The sequence below is a fragment of the Thamnophis elegans genome, chromosome Z, assembly GCF_009769535.1.
Source record: "Thamnophis elegans isolate rThaEle1 chromosome Z, rThaEle1.pri, whole genome shotgun sequence".
Taxonomy (NCBI): Eukaryota; Metazoa; Chordata; class Lepidosauria; order Squamata; family Colubridae; genus Thamnophis; species Thamnophis elegans.
In genome coordinates, this window is record NC_045558.1 from 54,438,492 (window position 1) to 54,464,686 (window position 26,195).

Sequence of the window (26,195 nt, forward strand, 5' to 3'; positions counted from 1 at the left end):
TCATCATTAAACAGGCAGTTAAGATAAAAGAAGAACTGGAAATTCATTTAAGAGAAACCAACAACCTAAATAATGATGTAGAAGTGAATTGGAATAGATTTAAAAATGCAATAGTAGAGGTAACAAACTCAAAACAAAGAGAGGGGTACCACAAGAAATAACAGTGTATGAAGGATGAAATTCTTCATCTCATGGATGAAAGATGCTCTTATAAAAATAAAAACAAAGAAAAATACAATGAATTGCAAAAAACAATTAGAAGAAAAATTTGACTGGCAAAAGAAAAGTGGTTTGAGAAAAGATGCAAAGAAATAGAAGAGACAGAACATATTCATGATGATTTTGACTTATACAAAAAAGTGAAAGAAGCAGCAGGTGACTACAAAAAGAAAACCAACAACTTAGTTGACAAGGAGGAGAAAAATCATCTTGGATGAGATGAAAAACTAAAAAGATGGAAGGAATATATTGAAGAACTTTTTGAGGACACTAGGGATGATATAGATATAGGAAAGATAACAATTGGTCCAAACATCACTATGGAGGAGGTTGAATATGCAATAAAAATAACAAAAACAAGAAAAGCCACAGGATCTGATGATATCCCTGTAAAAATTTTAAAATTGCTGGAAGACAATGGGAACAAATTTTTACTGCAGCTCTTCAATCAAATATATGAAACAGGAAAGAAAAATGATTGGCTACAGTAGACCTTTGTGACAATCCACCCCCAAATAAATGCAAAGAAACGTACCGAATACAGAATAATAAGCTTAATGAGTCATGCCCTGAAAATATTCCTGAGAATAATTTACACAAGAATATACAACAAAACTGAGGAGTGTCTAAGTAACACACAATTTGTTTTCAGAAACAATCTTGGTACACAAGATACCCTACTCAGCATTCAAGTTCTTGTACAGCGCTGTAGAGATGTCAATCACAGTCTTTACATGTGCTTCATCGATTTTGAAAAAGCATTTGATAAAATAAAAGACAGAAAACTATTACTAATCCTGAAACAAGTGGGACTAGATGACAAATACATCTGAATCATAAATAATCTATATTGGCATCAGGTAGCAAATGTGAAACTAGGCCAAAAATACTCAGATGATGCAGAAATACGAAGAGGGATCAGACAGGGCTGTATTCTGTCTCCGCTGTTGTTAATATCTACTCTGAGTCAATTTTCAATGGAGCACTGGAAAACATGGATGCTGTCATTAAAAGTAAATGGTGTTCAGATCAACAATTTAAGACATACTAATGATATAGTTCTGCTTGCCAGTAAGCATGGCAAGAGCATGGCGAGACTCTGTCATCAACAGAATCTCAGAAATATCTGAAAAATATGGCTTGAAGCTTAACACCTCAAAAACCAAGATCATGGTCGTCATCCCCATATTTATTTAGAGGTTGACATGTTAGAACAATAACTCAGAACTTGGCCTCAATTGACAGCCAATGCTGTCAATCAAGTTTAATATGTGAACCACCAGTTGCCTTCTCAGTAACAAGACTGCTGAAGTCTGAATGTCTTGTGAATTCAGGACCAACTATAAAACAAGCCCCACCTGTAATTGTCAAAAAATATTATGTTTAAATTGCCATTAATTTGAAGAATCTTTTTTCTATTTTGCTAATATACAAATATACAGACACTAGTTTTATTCAGCATATTTTACAATTCTACAGAAATACCAAATAGGTTTCCCTGAAATATTATAGTTTCAAAACATAGATGGCCACAAACCCATAACTATTTGCCCCCCCCCCCGGGGGGGCAAAACTGACGGTAGAATTCTAGAATTTTGCAGAAAGCAAAGCTTGATCTTTCATACTTAACTGCTTTCTATGTGTAGCAATTTTTAAAACACAGTTAAAAACATCCAGATATTCTTCTGTGTATATTTTGAAATAGTGTATCACTTTCACCCAAAAAAACAAACCTAGCTTTATTATTTTCAAGGAAGATTTATGGAAACCAGCTAGGTCGGGGGTTCCCAACCTTTTCTATATCCCGCATCCCTAGAACACTTCTGATATATTCTCGCACCCCTTACAAAAGTAAATAATTTTATGCAAATAATTATGCATATATACTATAATTTTGAAACTTCTAAACCAAGTTTTCCTACCCCCTGGAATATTGTCTCGCACCCCCAGTTGAGAACTCCTGAGCTAGATATATTTTTGCAGGTTCCAATCTGGGTGGGTCACTGGGATAAGAGATTTAGTCTTCCAAGTTTTCAGACTTATGCTGGAGCCTATCCAAATAGAAATTTTTCTCTTATCAAAATGTGTGATTTGAGCTATTCTATGCAGAGTATTTATCTAGTGCCTGATTGTGTGTGGTTTTTTATTTATTGATTGGGGTGTTGATAGATAGCTATTAAGTCATTGGCTGGTTTTGTTGTGCTGCCAAGTCATTAGGCTCCTAAGTACATGATAAGCTGGTTGTAAATCCTGTTGACTGATAAGGGATGCATTTCCCAGGCTTCAATCATTTCCCTGACTATCTTTGTACTTGCTGAGCCAACAATTTTAGTAGCTATGAAATTATGTCCTTGTTCATTGCAATGTGAGGCTACCAAGGAGTTCAGGGCTCATTTTACCACTTGTTTGTGTTTTTGCAATCTGGTGGTTATCTTCCTACATAGTCATAGGGCAATCAATGCTCGGGATTTGGTAGATTACAATAGAAGCTTCTTCCACCTCCAAGCAATTTCTGCAATGCATGATTTATCCTCATACAGTAGTTTCTGGGCATTGTGCAATGTCCACTTGCAGATCTCAGAAGCTACATTCTATTGTTTCCAAAATGTTTTTGATGTATGCCATATAGTCTTGTACAGGCAGTCCTCAAATTAAGAATAGAATGGAACCTGTCCATTCCATTCATAACAGAGGATTTGTGGCAGTGAGTCTCGTACCTTAAACGGGATCACTCCCTCCTTTTGCCACACATTTGCTAATCAAATGTGAGGCATTTGCACATAAGGTATTTCAGGGTGGGTGGGGAAGGCCATGTGGGGGCCTACTGATGAAACAGGCCACCTGCCTAAGATCACCCAAGGCCTCCATGATCCACTGAAATGTCTTATGCTCACCACAATTGCTTTCCCCCACCCACCCAACCTGCCACACTAGTTCACTTACCTTGTGAAGATCTAGCGAGCAGTCTCCTCTCCAGCCTCATAGCCATGTGCACCCCTCTGACACTCCATTTGGGCCTCCACAAGCCAGGCACATTGCTGGGCGAAATAGAGCTTATGAGTGGGGGATTGGCCCTCAGAAGCTCCATTTAGGCCTCCATTGGCCTTGCCCACCATGTTGCCAGGTGAAATTAAGCTTCTGAGGTGAGAGTCCACCCCTCAGAAGCTCCGTCCGGGCTTCCAGAGGCTCCAGGTGGCAAAGTGCCAGACAAGGCCTCTGGATGCCCAAATGGAAAGGAGTGGCAGATCTGACCTCAGAAGTTCCATTTTGGCTGGCAACACGCAGGACAAATGTTGCAGAGCATCTGCAGTTGTTCATAAGGGTGAACAACTGCTGTGGTGCTGCAAGATTTGTAGTTTTGGGACTTGCTCATAAACACTAGGGGCACATCACGTAACCTCGAACATTTGCTAATGGAACACTTGTAACCCAGGGATTACCTGTACCTTCTTTCTTCTTTTCTCTCCCTTGCATGTTGTACAGGCATTGTCTAATAAATATAATAACCATTTCAGAAGCAGTAAGAGTGTAGCTTCCGAGATCTGCAAGTCAATCAACAAGAGTGCTGATTTATCACCAGCTTATTAGGTTCTTAGGGGCCAAGGACCTGGCATCACAAAGAAACAATAGCCAACAACTTGATAGCCAACCATCAACATCCCAATCTACAAATAAAAAGCCACACACAACCAGACACCACATAAATACTACACATAGAACAGCCCAAAGCGCACACTCTACTAGAGTCCCAGAGATACTTTTTTTCCAAGAGGCAACTGGACTTTCTAATTTTTATTTGAAGATATTTCATTTATCATCCAAGAAGCTTCTTCAGTTCTGACTGCATGGTGGGGCATGGAAGGATTTAAATTCAAGGAGCTAGAAAAACCAGAAAGTCCAGTTGCCTCTTGAACAAAAAGCACCTTTGGGACAACCATGACCTGGATGACTGTGAATCTCCAAACACTCTGCTAGAGAAAAGTTCCCTGGGGCTCTGGTATAAATCCAAAAGCTGAAAGACTACACCTCTGGTGTTGTTAACAATTGAGAAACATTGCTTTAAAGAACAGGTTCCCAAAATTCTAGTATTGTGTTCAGGCTGGGTCTTCTGGGAGTTGAAGTCTACACATCTTACAGTTCCAAAATTTGAGAAATACTGATTTAGTGTAGTAGTTGATCCCATATTTATACAGAAGCTCCCCAGTCTTCTTCCAGTAATCAGAGCATATTTTCAATACTAATTTTCAAAATTGAAGTGTTTACTACTCATCATCTATGAAGGCAAAGCACAGATTAACTTTAACCATTTGATCAGTTTGAAATACCTGCAGAAAATATATCCATTGCACGTCTCAATTCCCCTCTGCTGCGTTGATTACTGTTGACTAAATCAACCAAGGGAGTGGAAGGATCTCGTATATTCTCCAATTCTGTGGCAAACATACTGCCATCAACAAAACGCTCTGGAGCAATGTAACATGTTCTCCTTCTTGAAGTATCAAAGAAGTAATTGAAATCAGCAGGATTGTCTTCAGGGAGGTAGGTTGGTTTAAAGCTTGCAAAATCTGTTAAAAGGACCCAGTTCCAGCTAGTCACCATTACATTTTCAGTTTTGATATCTCCATGCCGGACTCCAGACCTGTGTGCTTGATCTACTGCAGTCAAGATCTGGAAAGCAATCCATCTCTTTTCAATGTTGTTTAGGAATGGCCGGGTACTAATTCGGTCGTAAAGATTATCTCTCACATACTGTCTGAACAACATGGCTGCTTTTTCAGATAATGTGGCTTTCTGAAAAGGGAGACAATTTTGTGCAGAATGCAACCGTATTTTCAGTTCCTCCAACTCCTGCTTATAACTAGTTAATGGTAAGGTTGGATCCTGAATGGCAAACACCTTGACAACCACTAAGCCTTCTCGATGCTTAGCTCGCGCAACTTTAAAAAAACGAGTGCTGCCCAACCTTTTGTCATATTCAAAATCATGGATGTCTGAAAAATAACTGTCAACAGAAAGTATCTGAGAGGGGGCAATGCCAGCCAGTTGATTCCCCATTGCAACTTCTTCACTTTAATATTACTGTGCCACCTAAAAAAGACAGTTACTTTTATTACTTTGGTACAGATATTGTTCTCAACCCAGGATATTTATGCACTGCTCCCATCCAAATTACTAGCATAAATAGTTGCTTTTATTGTTTATAATAAAAAATAAATTTAGTATTTTTTCATTTGTGATTAAACAAACATAACTCTTTAAAACTATTGATTAAATATTTGGATAGAGATTTTTTTTACCTTTCAGAACTCAAGATAGTCTCTCAGTAGCCACATTTTTCACAAAAAAAAATCCATTTTACTTATATTTTTGTGGTAGTACATTATACTAATTTCTGTCTTTGCAGTTATTCTTTCCTGATATCTACTAATAGACTATAAATCAATGGTTACAAGAGAAACCCAATTTATTTTGCTACACATATATATTTGAATAATGGTAACTATTACAAATATTCTTAAGGGACTGACTGGTTTATTGAACTTTATCCTTTTTTACAAGAAGCAAACAAAACCATATTGTAATTTATTAAAAACAATTACAACATTAGTAATAAAACAATGGACAGCTATTTTTATGGGCCAGATTATGTTATTGTCAGGTAAGATATTACAATATATCTATAGTGATTAAAGTTATCAAATTTAAAAGGTGTATTTTTACTAAAGAAAGCTTGTAAATGGCAATAATCTAACCTTAAGTGGAGGACTGGTCATAAAGTCACTTTTTCAGTGCTGTCATAACATTGAATGGTCACCAACAGGACAGTCGTTAACAGAGGATTAACTATTTATTTATTCTCCTTTTCCTGATGTGGTGAAAATATTTCCTAATCTTACAATAGTAACCCTCAAAATTTATCATAGTAGAAATGGAGCAAGTATGATCCTATATCAGCTGAATCCAGAGCATCTTGTCTGCCAGTGGCCCTGGGAATATTTGTGCCTTTATATTAAACTGGTGTTATTACTTTTTTGCTGAACTAAAAAGGAAAGGGAAAACAAATGATAATAAACAGAAAATAAAATGTTAAATCTATCTTCTCAGACACCTATTCCCTTATCAACATGCTTTGCAAAAAGTAAATTGAAATGAACAAGCAAAATAATCATGCAATGAATTTCATTTTAATTCAATTAACTTTTTACAGATCTAACCCAGTATTTTCTAAACTGCTTCTCCTGTTATATTTAATGTACAATATTTGGGTATATGTTGTATATACTACACAGAGATACACAACTATATTGCATATATACATACAATTTAAAAAATAATAATTTTAAAAATAAAACCATGCAACTTGTAATTATATTCAACTATTATTTCTATGTACTAAATATCCTTTCTGTAATTAAAGGAGCAGTCATATTGACTTTAAATAACAATTTATGAAGTAGTTTTATTTATTTACATGTAGTCCTTGACTTACAACCATTCATTTAGTAATCATTTGAAGTTACAATGGCACTGAAAAAAGTGACTTATGACCATTGCAGCCATCCATGGTTAGCCATACGTGATCAAAATTCAGACACTTGACAGCTTGTTTATATTTATGATGGTTGGAAATCATAATCCAAGGGTCATGTAATCATCTTTTGTGACCTTCTGTCATGCAAAGTCTATGGGGAAGCCAGATTCATTTAACAACCATATTACTAACATAACAAATGTAGGGATTTCCTTAATTAATTTGGCAAGCAGTTATAAAATGGAGCAAAACTCACTTAACTACTGTCTTGCTTAACAACATACATTTTGTGTTACACTTGTACCTGGCCTTTATTTTTTATAACTCAATGTATAGTTCTTACCTATTTCTTGTGGGATCAAATTTAATATAAACAATAAATATTATTGTTAATATAAACCACAGCCCATAGCCTTAATAATTGCCACAAAAAGCTTACGTTACTATAGCTGCTACGTTCTATGTCTAATATGTCTATTATATGTACTGTTTTAGTTTTTCTGACTTTCAATAACCCAAGTTGCAAGTCCATTCAGAGTCATTGGTATTTATAAGGTATAAATAATTTATACCCATAAAGTGTATAAACAAAGTTGTAAAACTATCTATTTATATTTCTGATCAATTTTTTAAAAAAAGTTACTTTATGCTTTAGTTCTTTGTTATACTTTTTTCAGTCATTGTCCCTAATTATATTTATATGCACATATTTTTGCACATTCTTGCTTGCTTAGCAGCTTGCTATATAGCCGCTTTTAATTTTTTGATGACAAAATTTTATATTTGTTAGTTTTAATATTAAAATCCCTTAATATTGTATCTGAATTTATAGCATTACAATGAATTGTTTTTATTTTCCACTGATTTTAGAAAACATTTATGCAATTTCAGACAATGTTAGTCAGTGATCATAACAGTATACTTAACTGAGAAAGAAGATTTTCTGAAGCGGTAACACCAAAATAACTGCTTGTCTCTCCTCCAGTATTATCTTTTGGTCAGTACTGTAATGTACAACTTTATCCAGCTTCTTTCTGAAATGTATTGTCAAAATTACAAAATTTAACAACTTACTGCCCATAATAGGTTTCCCATATTAGGTCTTTTCATATGCTGAATTACATTTCTCCAACTTTCATGGACATTCTTCAGGAAGAATGAACAGAAAAATATTCTGTACTTTTAAGTTCATATTCTTATAAAGGCACTACACCACTAAGGTATGGAAAGAATTGAATTATAAAGTGGTTTATCTGGATCTGAGTAACAGTTGTAATCCCAGCTGTTTTTGAGGATGATGATTTTAAAAAATCATGATTATACGTGACAAGTTGAAACTAATTGGCTTGTCAAAGTCAATCTGTTTGCTTTTCTGTTCATTCCTACAAACATTCACTGCCTGTCACCGTCTTCCCCACGCTGAAATCAGATGATTCAAATCGTTTTCGTATATCTTGACTTTCCTTCAGAACACAGATCCCTGCCTTTAGTTGTTGTTTGAGGGCAATCCCTTATTGCTCTCAAACAACAACTTCCTGAGGAAGCTTAATTGAGTTCTATCTCTTTCACTGGCTCTTTGATAAGCTTCAGTAGCTAAGGGCAGACTTGAGCTTGGACTTTTCGGATATAGCCCAAGCCACATCCTACTCGCTTGTGGAGGGGGGGTTTCAGACAACAAGGAGGGGGGGGGACGCAAGAATCTTCCAAAATCTTCCGAATTAGAGGCATTCTTCCAGAGAAAGCATGTGGAAAGCCCCAAGAGGACGATATTTTTTTTTATCCACCCAGCCGCCTGATGCCCTAGGACTACCAGCCCGCATGGCCAGAGACGCCCGGTACAATTTGCTGGCTGCCGAAAACACGCCACCGTAATCCGAATCACCTTCTGCCAAACTGCCCTTAATGCCCCACAAGCGGTCATCCACCAGCTTCCATGCTACAGATGGATCAAGCGCCGAGCAAGTGAGCTCTATAGCCCATATTTTCAGCCGCCCCTCCTCTCACGACTCACCCTCTTTCTCGCCACAACTAGAGGGGACCGACCCCGGCAACACAGGCCAGAGGGCCCAGAGTGATTTTCGGCTTCTTTGCTTACACGAAACCGGTAAGCATTACACAAAAGGAAGGAGGAGGTGGCATCGTGAGCTCATATCCTGACGAAGCGAGGAGACGTAACCCAGGAGGCTGGCCGGTTGTTTGAAGGCCGGCCTCGACTCCGAGGAGAAGCTGGGATAGCTTAGGGAAATAAGATCGGGAGGGGCTGGAAGAGGAGTTAGAGACGCAGAGAAACAACCCGCGTTTTACTCTTACAACAACCCTGGGTGAGAGGGACGGCTGTGAGCTGTGATTGATTCGCTCTCCTCGAAGGACCTTCCTACCAATTTGGGATTCAATCATTGATCTGAGAGATGGGTTAATTCATGGATTCATCGTGCTCACTCATCTGTCTTTACATTCAGTGCTTTGTGCCTATTTAGTTCGCTTTTGTCAGCTGCTTTCCCCACAACCTATATTTTGGGTCTTTCTCTGCTCAAAGAGGACGAATTTTCACTGCTGGCACCAACTGTGTGGGGCTCCAGGTTCCGTACTTAAGTTTGTTAATGGAATTTATACTTCAGCCATTTGCACACACTTCAGACAACTAGTAAGATCCATGCTTAATAACAAAATCACTAATGAACCATATTTACGATACTCTCCAAATACAATTAAGGTAGAATTTAAAATGCAGGGCTAAGGAGTCTTTAATCACAAATACTTTATGAAAGAACTAGGTGTAATGTTTTTCCAAAATGTTAAAAGTGATGGTGAGCAGTGGAAGGGGTCATGCTGAAAAAGCCTCCTTTGAGGAAGCGAGGACCAAAATATTAATTCTTAAATCAATTCTGTAAAGTGGACAGATTCTTTTCAGAACAGACAATAAAATGGTAATAATCAGACCAGTCCACTCAGGAATGGGAAAGTTGAAAACCCAGACATATTGAAAGGCCTTCGGGCCTAGAAGGTTGCATTATATAATTTGCAGCCATCAAAAGTCATATACTGTATTTGCACAAGCATAAATTATTTTCATTTGCAATGTTCATACTTAACCATATATAAGTGAAGCAATATCTGACTTTGTGCAATATGGTATTTCATGGTTTACCCAGGTTATTCAGTGAATACACTGTGACTGCATGTTTGAATCACAAATTTGTCATCCACATTTTAGTCTAGTACTGTGTAGGAAATGTAGGGAAGAGCTAATGAATTGGTTATGCTAAGCCATAGTATTATTGGTAGATTTTAAAGCTTTTCAAAAGAAGCACTTGAGTGCATTGGTGTAAGTATAGTTTACTTGCAGACAGTCAATTGGGGAAATAAAAGAGTAAAGGCATATCCATAGTAGATGGAAAATAAAAGTGTAAAAAAAGAAAAAAGCAAATTATCATAGTAAAGATAAAAAGAAAGGAAAAAAGATTGTGTGTGTGCATGTGCATGAAAGATACACTTTTATATTCAGAAGAAAATTTATCACAAATTGCTAATATATACTACATATTCAATATATACTATATATTCCTAAACTGTTATTAGGAACTTGATAAAATTACAATTTTTCATAGTCTTGATATACTGAGTGTATTGCTTATTTAAGTAATTTCTTCCATGTCTAAAGTATTATTTATTTACTAAATTTATTTGCTGCTTATCTCACTGTGGGACTATAAATAAAGAAAAAAAATGAGTATAACAAAATAAAAGTAAAATAATAGAACAATTAAGTAAACAATAAAAAATAACACAACAAGAATATATCAATGTAATATTCAAAAAAATTGGACAGATGAAGAATAGAGAGTGTTGGAAGAAAAATCTGGTCCAGTTCCAAGCCGAGAGAAAGGCTTGAAAATAAAATGGAGGCTGATTGGAAATAAAAACTCTGTGTATTGATGAGCAGAACCACAGCATGCAGTTTTGGGACAGCTGATAAAATGGTTGAATGAATGGATGGATCTGTATAGATTTCTATGATTTTGAAGCTTGAACTGTTCTTGGGATTGTGCAATGAAGGGGACTTTTGCATCTTTTGCTATTTAAATGATGGTGCGTTAATCCTAATATGTCCTAAAAGCTCATACCGTATATACTCAAGTATAAGCCAAGTTTTTCAGCCCACTTTTTGGGCTGAAAAAAGCCGCCTCGGCTTATACTCGAGTCCGTGAAAAATTTGCCTGAAATGGAGGAGAAAAAGGGGCGGGGCCATGCCGCTGGGTGACGCTCGTGAATGGCCCGGCGCCCCTGTGAGTTTCCCCTCCCTCTGTGTCAGTTTGCCGCGCAGCGCGGTGTGGCGGCACCTGTGCTGCGCGGTTCCCAGCGACCACGCCGCGAGTCCGCGAGGCGTGGTAGCGTCCCTCCGCCCTCCCCTGCAGCTCTCCTGCGGCGGCGGCCGTTTCACCTCGCACAGAGAACTTCCACTCGGTCCCGGGGCTTGTGCCGGGCGGCACAAGCCCCGGGAACGAGTGGAAGTTCTCTGCGTGAGGTGAAACGGCCGGCAGCCGCCTCGCTCTCCTGCCTCTCCGTTCCCAAGCAGCCCCGTCCTCTCCTCCTCCCTCGGTCCTTCCCGCGGCTGCCTCACCAAAATCTCGCTCTCCCTCCCCCTGCTTCGGCTGCTGCTGGCCATCGCCCAGCCGCCGCAGCCGCCTCCCTTTCCTCCCACCCACCCCCGCGGACTCCTCTTCCCACCCCCGCCGCCTCGGCTTGGAAGGGCCGGGAGAGCGAGAGAGAGAGAGAGAGAGAACAGGGGAATCTCTCGGGGCTCGCCAGAGCGCTGCTCCTTTCCCAGAGCAGAGAGAGAGAAGGAAAGAAGGGGGGAGAGAAAACTGGGTGCCCGAGCTCTTTCCCCACATCCCTATGCAGCGGAGAAAGAGAGGTCACTCCCAGTGAAGTGTTGCCCCCACGCTCGCTGCTTCTGCCGCAGCCACCCGAGGCCGAGACGGGATTCCCCTCTGCCAGCGCTGGGCAGCAAAGCTGAGATGTTAAGCTCACTCCCTCTTCTTGCAGCACGCCCCGATGCGAAAAACGCCGAGATCCCGCGCACTTGGGGCTGCTGCGATGTCCAGGGAGGCTCAGCTGGTCTGAGTAGGCAGGGCAGGGGTAACGCGGTGCCCAGCTCAGGTGCTCTGAGCAGGGGGGGAGCCACCCCCTCTGCCAGTGCTGGGCAGCAAAGCTGAGATGTTAAGCTCACTCCCTCTTCTTGCAACACGCCCGATGCGAAAAACGCTGAGATCCCGCGCACTTGGGGCTGCTGCGATGTCCAGGGAGCTCCAGGATGACTGAGAATCCCCCGTGTTATTCCAGATAGGATAGAATATTGCCTTTTCCACTTTTTCCATTCCCCCCAATGGCGGTTAAGAATCGGCAAAAATTTGGGGCGTGTGTCTGCGGGAGAAAGAAAAGAAAGGAAAAGAAAGGAAAAAAAGAGAAGAAAAGGAGGGGAGAAGAGGGGAGAAAAAGGGGTTTGTTGTAGAGTTGATAAAGCTTTAAGAGTTTGGCGGCGAGAGGATTCTGAATGGATCCCGAATGATCGGGACTCGAAACAGCTCTATTACGTCCTGCTTTTTGTGGGGGGGGAAAGAGAGAGAAAGAGGGAGAGGGATCCTGGAGCGATGCGCAAAAAAGCACAAAAAAAGTGGTGGGTTGGGGGTTTTTTTTGGATACTCTGATTTTTGTCTCTCTCGTTACTGTTTTCAATTCAATTCTTTTTTCCCCAGTCTTTTTTTTAAAACTGAACGCTTCTACCTCCACCCCTCCTTCGCCATCTGCCCGAGGAGTTTTGGAGTGGAGGGGAGGAAGAGGGTTTGAGGCGCGGGATGGAGGTGGTCGCCGCTGAGTCCCCCCGCCCGGGTTCCGGCAGAGAAAAGAGGACGGGATGGGGGGGATCGGCTGGCCAAGACGGCGTAATCCCCCGCTTTCCAAGCTCTTTTCCACTTACAGAGCTAGTTTACTGTTTTTCTTTGAAATAAATATTCAAAAACATTATTGGTATCTATTTTTATTTTTGAAATTTACCGGTAGCTGCTGCATTTCCCACCCTAGGCTTATACTCGAGTCAATAACTTTTCCAGTTTTTTGTGGTAAAATTAGGTGCCTCGGCTTATATTTGGGTCGGCCTATACTTGAGTATATACGGTAACTTGTCCTTAATCACATCATCTAGAGCTGAAGGTATTTTGTTTGTGAATAGATTGGCCTGGATTTCTAAATGAGCACAAATATCCACCTCTAAAATCTTTAGGCATCCGCTGGTGGCTGTTTTACTATGCAGGAAACTAGGGCTGCTTTCTCTCTTAAGAGCATGTTTCTCCATTTCTCTTTTGGGGAAATATATTTTGCCTCTTAATATACCCCAAAATATTTCATTCTCTAGGAGGGAGAGGGATTTCTGCAAGAGCAAGCTGGGGGAGGTGGAGTCTGCCATCAATCCAGCAGCCACCTTCAGTGTGGAACTCTCCTAGTGTGGAACTCCCCCAACAGCAGAGTCAGGACTACAGGCTCTTATGAAAAGATAGGAGACCAGTGATGGGTTTCTGCCGGCTTGCACTGGTTCGAGCAAACCGGTTCGTGAAATTCACTGAGCCGGTGAGAGGAGGTTCAACTGGTGGACCCAGAAGTAAATAGTGCCCATCTGCACTAAACTAGGCTAGCCCAGCCCACCACTCACTGATTGGCTGGAGTCCAGCCAATCAGTGAACAGGCTGGAGGCGACCCATTTAAAAGCATGGCGCCAACGGCCTCTTTTGAAAAGAGTCTTTCTCTTTTGGAGACTTCTCTTTTCAAACAAATCTTTCGTTCCCGAACAGCTGTCGCATCGCACTTGCTGACCAGGTCCTCCATTTCAACACCCTTCATCTTCCAGAAGCTTGTTGCTTCCCTCAGGTAAGCAACTAAGCACGAGGGGGGGGGGCGGCAGGACTCGGGAGGCTAGCTTACACCAGCTCGCGAAAGCCACGGGCTGACGTACGCCACAAGACCGAAAGCGGGTGGGTGGCGGCAGCTGTAGCCTAGCTTTCGCCAAAGCCATGGGCTGGCGTACGCCACGTGGCTGAAAGCCCCCTGCCCCCCCTCTCCAGCCTCACCTGGCTGGCTAAGCCTGCCAGGTGGTGTGCTTCACGACAACCCTGCCTTGTCCATCCAGTTCAGTCTTACCTGTCCTGCAGCCTCACTGCTTGCCTGTTCCCTGTTGCATCCATCAATCGCATCGGAGAGCTGCTGATTCTGCCTGCTGGTAAGTGACCCATTTTTTTTTCTTTTATTTTTCAATGTATTTTAAAATAATATTTTATTTATTGTGCATAGAATTTTTTAAAATAGTTTTACTTAAACGTATTGAGTATAGAATATTGTAAAATGGTTTACTTCAATTTATTGTGTGTGGATTCTTTTTTAAATTGTCTTAAGACTATTTAAAAAAAGATTCTATCCAAAATAAATTAAAATATACCATTTTTAAAAACTCTATAGTCAATACTTTAAAATTTATTGTGCATAGAATTGTTTTAAATCATTTTATTGTAATTTATTGTGTATGGAACATTTTTAATGGTTTCATTTTAAATTATTGTGTGTGGAATAGTTTGAAATGGTTACAGTATAAATTATTGTTGGTGGAATAATGGTTACAGTATACTATTGCTGGTACAATACCTTAAAATGGTTACAGTATAAATTATTGCTGGTTGAATAATGGTTATAGTATACTATTGCTGGTACAACTACAATACCTTAAAATGGTTACAATATAAACTATTGCTGGTGGAATAATGGTTACAGTATACTATTGCTGGTACAACTACAATACCTTAAAATGGTTACAGTATAAACTATTGCTGGTAGAATAATGGTTACAGTACACTATTGCTGGTACAACTACAATACTTTAAAATGGTTACAGTATATATTATTGCTGGTGGAATAATGGTTACAGTATGCTATGGCTGTTACAATACTTAAAATGGTTACAGTATAAATTATTGCTGGTGGAATACTTAACTATGGTTTTTAAGGATTTTTTTTTATTTATAGAATATCTTCTTTTAAAAATTTTTAGGGAATTTTTATTTTTTAATTGCTTATAAAATATATTTACTACAAGAAATGTTATTCCTTATTGCAAATGTTTTCTTTGTAATGCAATATGTTGCTTTTAAGTGTTCAGACCAGGTTTATGTGTCTCAAAGTGGCTGCTTTTCTATGGGCAGGCCAGGTTGGTGCAAGGCAGCTTTGCCAGATTTAGTGTGTTTCACCCTGATTGTTTAGGTAATTATGTGGTGGTTGATGGTTCTGTGAGTTTCCTGGCACTGTCCTTTATAATTTCCCACAATGCCTTGATGGTTTTTATTCCAGTGGCTTTGTCTTTCCTGTCCTTAGGGTTAGAGAAAAAAACCCTGGTTTCATTTGCAGTCTTTTGGTGGGGGAAATTCTTATTTTTTGGTGTTTTCCTGGCACTGTCATAGTTTGTGTGGGTGTGGGTATGTAATGTCCCACAGTTATCTACACATTAATAATGATCTAGTAATATTTCCTTATACATTTAGGGACCTTTCCTTACATAATTGGTGTTTTCTTTCATACTTCTGGATTTCTGATTTCTGTTTCCATTGGTTAGCAATTGCTAAAACAAATCTCACGTGAAAAGTATTCAAAGCCTTCTTGATTTTAATTGTCAATTTATTTATTCCTGCACATTGTAATATTATTCATTTTCATATCTCTGTTTTTCCACTGTTGTACAAACACAATTCCAGCAGCTACCAACATGTGTAAAATTAATATATATTGTACACCCTTTCAAGTAGCCAACAAATATTTCTGGTTTAATTCCATATCTTGCTTTACCATTGCTTCTAACCACTAACTTCTGAATAGCTACTTGGACCAACCTAAGTACTGAACCTAATTCATATATTCTTGTTTTTTGGAACTGAGAACTACATTTCAGAAAAAGGAAATCTGTATTGCTCTGGGAATATGACATTCATTCTTGAACTATCTTCTTGGATGAAAGACTATATCTTTCCTGTTTGTGTATATCTTTCCTATTTCTCATCCTTCCTGAAAAGACTGTACATTGTTGGTTGAAAGCAGAGGTCCCTTCTGTTACCTGTAGTCCTCAGCTTACAACCACAATTGAGTCCAATACTGTTTTATTTCTTTGGCAGGCAGTATTACTTAGCATAATGAAGAAGAGGCAACAGAATATGACCGCTTTCTTCTCCAAAAAACCAAGGAGTTGAGGAATCAGCTGATCCACAACAGTCACCAGTACCAGCACCAGCACCGCCAGCACCACTAGCACCAGCACCACAAGCACCAGCACCACAAGCACCACCAGCACAAGCAACACAAGTGCCACCAGCACGACCACTACCACCACTTGAGGTCAGAGAAAACAGCAAGTCCATCAACTCCACTGAAGTTCCACAACTTCCTGACTGCTGGAATTTGCAGCAATACAGACACTTCAAGGACAAGTATGATGAACTGGCAGTATCCGACAAGAAGGTGGGTTGTGAGTACTGTGCAAAACCCATGTTCTCATTAGGGAAAGGTATTCATGTTTCTAGAGAGTGGAAACATTTCCAGGTTGTGCCATCAGGGAAAACCAAGGACACACAACAAGCATCACTCAGAAAAAAATTAAGGGAACATTTTCAATCAAAAGCACACCTTATTTGCGTGGAGAGCAGGAAGCAATGGGAGCAGGAAGCTTTAACCAAACCCCTGGATAAGTTAACTGAGAAATATTTATCCAGTACTTGCACAATATTTTCTACTGTTTACAATCTAGCGCAAAAAAGTAATCAATTCTCAGACATCGAAGCACAGGTAAATTTGCTAAATACGGTTGGAGTGGATGTGGGAGTTGGCTTGCATTCACAGAGATCTGCAGTGAAAATAGTTGAATGCGAACCAAATCAAGACCACCGTGTTTTCCAGGATTATTGCAAATAATCAAAAGGTATGCCTAATAATCGATGAAGCCTCAACACTTTCAATGAAAGCAGTGCTGATAGTTTTTGTTAGAGTTGAGGATCCAGAATGCCCAGCAACTGTCTTTATTGAGCTTTTGGAATTACAGAAACAAGATGCAGAGACCATATATTCCGCATCGATGGGAAGCTTGCATAAAGTTGGATTTACCACCAAATATCTATGGAAGAATTTAATCGCTTTCTGCTTCGATGGTGCTGATGTTATGCTGGGAAGAAAATTTGGCGTCAGCACCAGAATAGCTCAAGACTTCCCAAACATCGTCATCTGGCACTGCTTGAACCACCGCCTGCAACTTGTGCTGGATGATGAAATAAAAGAAGTGAAGCAGATCAACCACTTCAAGATTTTCCTTGATAAAATACACACCACCTTCCACAAATCCTGCAAAAGCCAGAATGACCTCTTCCAAATCTCCAAACAATTGGGCATAGAAATTGTGAAGATTGGCAGAGTTTTGGGACTAAGATGAGCTGCCTATAGTTTAAGGGCAACCATAGCTGTGTGGCGTGCTTATCCAGCGCTACATCAGTTTTTTCAGGGCAATGAAAGATTCCCAAGCATGGCTTCCCATTTTGAAAATCTAAATTTTTTGCAGGATTTGGCCCTGATAATCAACATCCTAAATGAGATTTCTCTTCTGTCAAATGCCCTACAGGGGAGAGAGACAAATATCATCATGGCAAAGTTAGTATGCAAACAATCAATGCTTTTGAAGTGCTTAGACAGAGAAAGGGCAGATATGAAACAGAACTTGTGGAAGTGCTAAAAACACAAGCCTTCAAAAACATCAATTTAGCTCCAAATCACAATTTGTTGCCCTTCCTCGTGACAAGCTTCTGTCAAGCATCATCACCAATTTGAAGAAAAGGCTGATGGCTTGCGACCATCTAAAACAGGTAGTCTATTGCCAGTCGCAAACAAGTTACAAGCCAAATTACTGGAACATTGAAGATGTAGTCATTCCATGGGCTGAGGCAAAGGAAGCATTGGATGCATTTGGCAGTATTTTTAATTATGAAATTAATTTGAACGACTACAGAGATTTTTTGGAAAATGTTCTGAAAAATCCAGACAAGTACAAAATTCCTGACAGTATCAGAAAAGCTAGAATATATTGTCATGACAATTGCTGTTAGTTCAGCAGAGGCGGAAAGTGGGGTTCTCAAAAATGAACCTTATATGTTCAAAGCAAAAGAACACACCTAATTGTTCCAAACATAAGTAATCTGATGGTGATAAGTGTTGTTGGCATACCTGTTGAGAGATGGGACTCAATTCCTGCAGTAAAAGTTTGGCTCAGAGCGCACCACCACACAGCTGATGATCCACAAGTAAAGACCAGGAAAACTGCAACAGAGGAATCTGGAAGCCTAAAAACAGTATGGAAATATCAACAACCAGGAAAGCAATAATACAAGTAAGTGCTTGAGTGTATCTCTTTCATTGTGTTATTCTTATGTAAGGTGTAAGTGCAAGCAATTAAAGTCTTGCTTTCTGTATCTGTCCTTTGTGCAAGTTGTTTGAGCAAAGTGATAAGGTGGTGGTGCAGAAGACTGGCAAGCCAGTGATCCTTCCTCTGTAAGTAGCTGTCTTTATTGCTGGGTGTGCTCTGTGCTGTGTTCATACCTTGAGATAGTGAAGTGCAAGCAATTAAAGTCTTGCTTTCTGTGTCTGTTCTTTGTGCAGGTTGTTGGAGCAAAGTGATAAGATGGTGTGCAGAAAACTGTCAAGCTAGTGAGATCTTTCCTCTGTAAGTAGCTGTCTTTATTTCTGGGTGAGCTCATGTGTTGTGTTCATCCTTGGGATAGTGAAGTGCAAGCAATTAAAGTCTTGCTTTCTGTGTCTCCTTCTTTGTGCAGGTTATTGGAGCAAGGTAGTGAGGTGGTGGTGCAGAAGACGCAAAAAGGACAGTAATTTTCCTTTTCTATTATTTTGTGTGCTTGTTTCATCCTAATGCAATGTATGCAATGAAGAGTTCATTTCTGTGTCTCTTCTTTGTGCAGGCCCATTCATTGGAGTCAGTGATACTGAAGACTGGCAAGAACAGTCATCTTCCTTCTGTAAGTAGCTCTTTTATTGTTTTTGTACTTATTTTAATCTTATTGTAGTTCATCCATTGGGGCAAAGAATTCAGTGACATTGTCTTGGCCATTCACATCCGGTCACATGGCCGGCAAGCCACTCCCACCCGGTCACATGGCCAGCAAGCCACTTCCACTGGTCACATGGCCGGCAAAGCCACTCCCACAAAGCAGGCCACACCCACAGAGTAGGTTCCCAAAATATTTTGAAACCCACCACTGATGTAGACAGATCTTACCTTAAAAGGTAAGGTGTTCCAAAGGGTGACACTGCAACAGAGAACGCTCTCTTCTGAACCCCGAAATTTGGAATTGCCATATATTAATGAAAAACCATCTATTGGATAAGTGTGCTGTCTTCTGATTTCTTTTTAATTCCAAATAATCCACAAATGCATGATATAATTTAAAGCTAACTAATTATTGATGTTTCTAATAGGTTTCATGTAAACAAACTAGCCCAGAAAACTGAAATAAAAAACCAACAGAGAAGAATTTATAGAGAAAGTTAAAGCCGCACTTTCACTTGGGTGAGAGTGACCATGCTATACTAGAATTCAACATAACACAAACATAAGCAATAGAACATAATGACACCAGAGTCTTAGATTTAAAAGAACTGATTTTAATAATTCAGAGACAACTTGGGAAAGATTCCTTGGATGAAAATCTAAAGAGGAAAACAAGGATCTTGGGCAGCTCTGAAAATATGATTATACAAGCCATACCAGCACAATACTAATGAGAAGAAAAGCAAGACTTCCTGCAATGATGTCATGCTGCAGGGGTGGAACGGACGGGGCTCCGCTCCATTTCACCTGATTTTTATGTTTTTTTGAAGCCCAGGGGCAAGGTTGATCTCAGAGGGATTGTTGATTGAGAGGGACTTCTCAGAGTTTTGCGGAGAAAGGGACAATCTCCTGCACAATAAGAGGCGTGTAAGAAATTGCCTTTCATGGTGGATCCAGAGGCATGTTCAACTACAAATGAGAAATTTTCTGACAGTGAGAACAATCAATCAATGAAACAACTTGCCATCGGAGGTTTGGGAGCTTCATCGCTGGAGGCTTTCAAGAAGAGATGGACCTGTCATTAGTCAGAAAGGGTGTAGGGTCTCCTGCTTCGGGGAGTGGGGGTAGGACTAGATGACCTACAAGGTCCCTTCCAACTCTGTTAGGTCGACTTAGCCTTCCATCCTTTCAAGGTGGGTAAATGTGGACCCAGATTGGTGGGGACCATATGCTGACTCTGTACAAACTGCTAGAGAGGGCTGTAAAGCACTATGAAGCGGTATATAAGTCTAAGTGCTGGTTGCTATTAATCTGTAAAGTAATATCTTTCTATTGACCAGCCATCATGCTTAATCACAGAATGGCAATATTCTCCAAATATTTTTTTTAACACTGAAAGAAGTGAAAAATTGTAGTTTTTTTAATTTTGATCACAAGATGGCTCAATTTTCAGGGACACAATCACTTAATATGTGCTTAGACTATATCACTGTATGTGTACATAACATTAATATATTAATTTATAAATAAAAAAATCTAGCATGTATTTTAAATTAGCAGAACATTCTTAATGCTAGCATGTGTTTTTTAATGACTTTAAAAAATTAGTAAGAATACTACTGGGATTTGGATCATGGGTTTTTGAAAATTAGTGAATTGTGAATGGTTTGTTATTACTTTGAATTTCTTTTATTCTCAGCTGTTACAGTATTTCTTTTTTCTTTATATGTTCTGGGGCACGTTTGGGGTTTTTTAACAGTTTATATTTAAACTCTATTTTAAACTCTTATTTGCCACTCAGTCGTTTTAGGAAGGAAGCAACATATAAACTACAGTATCAAGGAGATACATTTTCGTTTGCAATTGTTTATAAACAGATTTTGTAGATCCTCTGTTGAAAGGCATCTTCATTTATCAATTTCCTTATTACTTCAAAATATTTAAATTATTAATTCTACACATGAGTTCTTTTATCAGTTCTGGATATTTTTGTTCATTCCATTTCATAAAGAATCTAGATTACATCTCTTCCAAATGGTTACATTATACTAATTTCCATAGTGCTTTAACTTTTGCTTTATGACACTTTTTCAAATGTTGAGATGTTAATCAAATTATGATATCCGCCTAAATTCCTAGCCATCCTGTTATTACATGCTTGCAATTTATCCATTTCTATTTTTATTCAGCTATATTACAATTATTTTATATTTTAGTTTCTCATTGGAATATTCAAATTTGAATCTCTTGCTGTAATTTGAGCCAATTGTGGGGCAATGAAACATTTAGTACTCTCCAAGGGCATTTTCTACAAGCATCAGTACCAAAAGCACTATCTTCAGTTCAGCAACTGCCATAGCAGCTGTGCAAATGAATCTCCCTCAGGAATTCTTATAGAGTAGTTTCAATTCTGGCAAATTATATTGGGAGGGTGATTGTTTGCAGTAATCAGAAACAGCATTTTACAACAATTATCTTTTCTGATTGCACTATAGAATCATTTATGTAGCTAGTTAGAAAGCTAACTTTAATAAGAAAGTGATAGAATCTAAAAGTGCAGGCTTATTCTTAAAAGTCACACCAAAATTGAGTAGATACAAATAATGAGTGGGAGGGAAATCTGGCTGTGGATAGTTCAGGTACTGGATAATATAAAAGAGGATTATTGTTTTAGACTCCAGAGACCTGAGCAACAATGTTGCCACATGGAAAGTAGATCTGGTCTAAAAAGAAATTAATAAGGACAGTCTTTTCAAGTTACCTGAGAACTACAAATCTAACTGAACAATTTCATCAGCACATTCTGCTTCAAAGTAAAAAAGTGCTGCAGACCTACAACATTCTTTCCTCTTATGTATACCAGCAACTGGCCAAAGTATTGGTACCTCTCTTTTGTTACCCTAATAATCCCAAATTGTGATGGAATAAATTGCAAACTGATGCAAGTAAATATCATTTGACATTCTTTATTCTCCTATGATCGTGGAGACAGCAGCCAGACTGGTTGCTCTGTCCAGGACCAGTTGGACTAAGTCTACACTTGTGATGTCATCGAGCCTGGTGACTCCTCCCAGTTTAGATTCAGTCCAACCTGGACTAGCAGTGAGAACTACTCCTTTCTCTAAAATTTGCTCTAAACTTAATTTTTTCCCATTATTGGCATCTTTTAAAAGTTCAAATTTAACTGGAATATTTTTGTCCTTTTTTTTCTCCTCCTCTATTTGAACAGGAGATTTAAAACTGCCTTAGGGCTTCATCTCAACTTGCCTGCTGGCCTCAGGCCCATGAGTTCGCTCCAGGACATCTCTCAACCTCCACAAGCGCAGCGCTGACTCGTTAGTTCCTGAGCTACGACTCAGAGGCCTTTCCAGTGCAGCGCTCTTGGATTTGGGCCATTGAAGCAGTCACCACCTCAGCACCTTGCAGATTGCCGTGGAGCACTCTGGAGAGCGTCAGAAGAAGCGGCCACCATTTGGGGCTCTGCTTGAGAAAAAAGCATGCGAAAGAGCATGGTCGCCATTTTGCGACTAGGAGAAAGCTCACGAAGCACCAATGGCCACCAGCTAAAACACCTGGCACTGCAGAGTCAACAGAGGTCCTAGAAACACTCCAGGCTGCACCAGCATTACTTCTATCATCTGCGGTGAGATCATTCTTTACTTATTTGGGGGGTAGACCTTGGCAGGCATGGCTGATATCTCCATAGTGGAGACTATTCCAGACAAGGAGCCAGAGGGGGCAGGACAATCTGGAGAGAGAAGCAGCTGTAAGAGAATGGCTAAGGAGGCCCCTCTTTCTGGGAAGACTCCCAAAAGTTCCAAAGCCTCTACCAAAGGCTGAGGAACGAAGGCAAAAGTCCCTAGAGAAGGAGTTCCAGCGGGCCCCGAAACAAGCTAACCAAAATATTTCAGGCCTCTCCTCCCCCCCCCCCTCATCAGGGGATCAAGCTGCCTACTCCAGGCCCACCCGAACTTCCACCCATGGGTCCTTCTCATCCTTGAGGATTCAGATGGGGAGTTGTCTCCTCCTCTTCTTCGTACATAGAACCTGAAACCAGAGGAAATTTCTTTGATGGTTCTCCTCAATAGGGATCACACATTTGAACAGGCCAATCACCTTCCGCTCAGGCCACAGGGCCCCCTCAAACCTCTCTCACTTCTCCTGCTGATATGGCATCCATAATATCAGAAGCCATAAAACAAGGCATTGCTGCCAGGCTCCAACAATGCCCTCCTCCTCACCATGTCACAGTCACAGGCGTAGATCACTGGGATACCCGGCAACATATTCTGCTTCTGCCTCTCAGGCTTCCATCTTTGGGGAGCAAGACAAACTCAGGGATTCAGATCTGTCTGATGACAAGGGGGTCACTCAGGATGCCCCTGCATTTGCGGGATTATTCAAATCTGACCGCTATAAATCCCTCCTACTAAAAGCAATAAAAGCAGCTAACTTTCCTCCTTCTTCTTCAGCTTCTTCTCCACAGGCAGCTGAGGCCAGCTACCACCAGCACTCCGTTCACTGAATCTACAGTGGAAAAGGAGGTTATTCTTTCTCCTAAAATCTTCATGAATGTGATCCAAAAGCAGTGGGATTCCCCTGGAACAAGTCCACAACTACCAATTTAGACAAACATCTCTACAACGTCACTCCAGAATTTACCAAATTTCTCAAGACTCCTCCAGTGGATGTGCCAGTTGCAGCATTGTTTTCTCCTACAGTGGTCTCTGGAGCCCCTGAAGAAGTCCTCAAGCATGAGGAGAAAAGGTCAGATCAAATCTTAGTCAAAAGTTACCAGTCAGGTGCCTGGGCAGTTAGGACCTCCACAGCTGCTTCTTTTTTCCCCAGGGCCACTCTAGTCTGGATTGAGCAGCTCCAGGAGCATATTGCAACCAGTAACACTAGGTCACACAGGGATTTAAACAAAATTAGGGCAGCTGTTGAATATGTGGTGGATATTTCCCTCAACGCTGCTAGGTTCGTTTCTAAAGCCATGGCCTCTTCAGTCATGGCCAGGCACCTGCTATGGCTCAAACCATGGTAGCGGAAGTCCGTACCAAATGGCGCCTCGCAGCCTCCCCTTTCAGTGGCACTCAGCTCTTGGAACTCCTTTGGATCCATACCTCACAGAATCTAAGACAAACACAAAGTTCCTTTCCTCTATCTATAATAGCAGGACAGTCATCCCATCCCTTTCTACAGGAGGTCACCCTTTCGGCCAGCGGACAGAGATCCTCCTTCTCTTATCTGCATCACCAGTCCTTCACCCTCAGAAGAGATCTAATCAGGACAGATCTAACCGAAATGCCCAGCGTTTCCCCCCAAAGAAGTCTTACCGGAGGAAGGGGAATCACCATTTCTCATGATGAAAGTGACTATCTGGACTCTCTTCCAATCGGGGGTCACTTAGCATTTTTGCCCACTGCTGGGAGGAGACCATGACAGACAATTGGGTAATCAAAATGATCAAATTCGGTCTTATGCTGGAATTCCTCTCCTCCATCACCCCACCCCTCAGGAACACTGTCTCTCCCCAGGGCACCCCCCCCCCGGAGCCCTGTCTCTCAGTGCCCTTGCAAGAGGCTTCTGATGGAGCAGGTCATTCAGCATCTGCTGGAGATTCAGGCCATCCAACCGGTCCCCCCTCAACCGAAAGGGCAGGGTTTTTAATCCTACCTCTATGTGGTACCAAAGGCTTCCCGGCGATGGAGAGCAATCCTGGATCTAAAGTCATTGATCCACCACATCGTTTAAGTGCTCGATTGAAGTTATTGCTTCAAAATATTACATTAGGAATGCCCATAACACTGTCCCATGCCATTTTCATTTCATTCCTAAATGCTTTTGTTGCATCTAAATGTCGCCTTCATCCTGTGTTTTTTTTTAAAAAGAATAGTAAACTTCCTGAGTTGAATTTGAATCATGTTGACCACTTGGATTCATGCATGCAGTTTTCTTTTTAACCATATGGAATTGATTTGTCATTGTTTCTTCTGGGGTGGTTTCGTCAACTACAATAACTAGTCTAGCCTACAACCTTAAATGTAGATTGGTTAGACTAAAAAAGTTTTTTTTAACTATCACGGAATCTCTGGTTATCTGGCAGTTAATATAATCCACATGGCAAATATGTGATAAGATTACAGTATCTTTTCCCAATGTAGTACCTTACAGCTCTTAGTGCTAGCCATGGATGGAAGTTACAATCAACACTCCGCATTGAAAAAGGCAGGGTAGAATGAAAAACAATTTAATGAAAAGGTGGAAATGTTAAAGACTGATTAATGCAATGGTAATTTTCTTTTCAGATTCCCTGGAAGAGTCCCTCCATCATAATTATCATCCAAAGTAATCACCTGAGCATTAATACATAAAGAACATAATTTCCATTAGATCTGGGAATCAGTATGTGTCAGGCCTGTACCTTCCATGTTCACCAAAATATGATGTGAAACTGCCAAACCATATGAGATTGTTTATTTCTGCTTAACATTTCAGCTATTTGAAGTTTTTGTAGTGTCCGCTGGAAGCTTCCAGGTTTTATTAGCATCTTCTGGCACACCATTGCCTAACTCTGTTAAGTAGTTAGTAAAGGTATTGTTCATTGTAATTATATTGCTTCTTATATTTTAATTTGGCATATGGTGTCATTTCAATAAAACATTTGTATTCACTTCCATTTAGCCAGATAACCTCACTTTTGTTTTTTCAATAATGAATGAAAGAACTGTCAAAAATATTGGAAGCAACATATAAAAGGAATGGCATTCCTTCTTATATAACATGCTTTGGCATAAATATTTTATCAAACAATAGATTTTCTAAATTACAGAGAAAAGAAGAAGGAAACCTAAAATTTGAATATGGTTTTCTAAAAACATATCTGGGCAATGACATTAGGAAATGCACTTGAGGCTGGAAACTAGTCCTCAGTTTTCTATCAGCTAGTTGATTGCTTCATGGTTAGAATAATCAAGGATGAGGTGACATGCATTTTTTACATCCAAGAATACCTTGGCTTTCCCCACCCCAAGTTTTGTATTTTATTTTACACATACATATCAATGCGTGAACAGTGTGGCACCTGGGTGTCATACATTTTAATACAGATAAAACACCATGTTTTCCCGAAAATATGATATGTCCTGAAAATAAGGCCATGCCACATTTTTGGGTGGACAAAAATGTAAGCCCTCCCTGGAAAATAAGCCCCCTGGACAACCCCACTTCTCCAGCCAGGCAGAGCGCCACTGACCGACCTAGCATCATCCCAAAAGTACCAAGCCGCAGGAATGAGGTGGGGGGGCAAAGGCT

General features: G+C 40.1%; 1 protein-coding gene and 3 long non-coding RNA genes across 4 annotated transcripts in view; 3 read left to right on the forward strand and 1 right to left on the reverse strand.

Annotated features, from left to right (window-relative positions):
• Nucleotides 1-8,866, reverse strand: part of PIK3R4 (phosphoinositide-3-kinase regulatory subunit 4) — a 53,253-nt gene extending 44,387 nt beyond the window's left edge. The window contains exons 1-3 of the mRNA XM_032235731.1: nucleotides 8,763-8,866; nucleotides 7,678-7,785; nucleotides 4,545-5,307 (exon numbers count right to left, since the gene is read on the reverse strand). Of these exons, the coding sequence (XP_032091622.1) occupies nucleotides 4,545-5,274 (730 nt within the window). The 5' untranslated portion in view covers nucleotides 5,275-5,307; nucleotides 7,678-7,785; nucleotides 8,763-8,866. The remainder of the gene's footprint in view (nucleotides 1-4,544; nucleotides 5,308-7,677; nucleotides 7,786-8,762) is intronic.
• Nucleotides 8,867-8,973: 107 nt separating this feature from the next.
• On the forward strand, nucleotides 8,974-15,994 carry LOC116521091. Its single transcript, XR_004256912.1, has 4 exons — nucleotides 8,974-9,072; nucleotides 13,597-13,672; nucleotides 13,932-14,021; nucleotides 15,955-15,994. It is a non-coding gene; the product is annotated as an uncharacterized LOC116521091 (long non-coding RNA).
• A 1,898-nt stretch (nucleotides 15,995-17,892) lies between these two features.
• On the forward strand, nucleotides 17,893-18,690 carry LOC116522482. Its single transcript, XR_004256971.1, has 3 exons — nucleotides 17,893-18,206; nucleotides 18,476-18,539; nucleotides 18,649-18,690. It is a non-coding gene; the product is annotated as an uncharacterized LOC116522482 (long non-coding RNA).
• A 119-nt stretch (nucleotides 18,691-18,809) lies between these two features.
• LOC116520339 lies at nucleotides 18,810-25,564 on the forward strand. The gene is made up of 3 exons (XR_004256769.1): nucleotides 18,810-18,849; nucleotides 22,111-22,524; nucleotides 23,354-25,564. It is a non-coding gene; the product is annotated as an uncharacterized LOC116520339 (long non-coding RNA).
• Nucleotides 25,565-26,195: the final 631 nt, after the last annotated feature.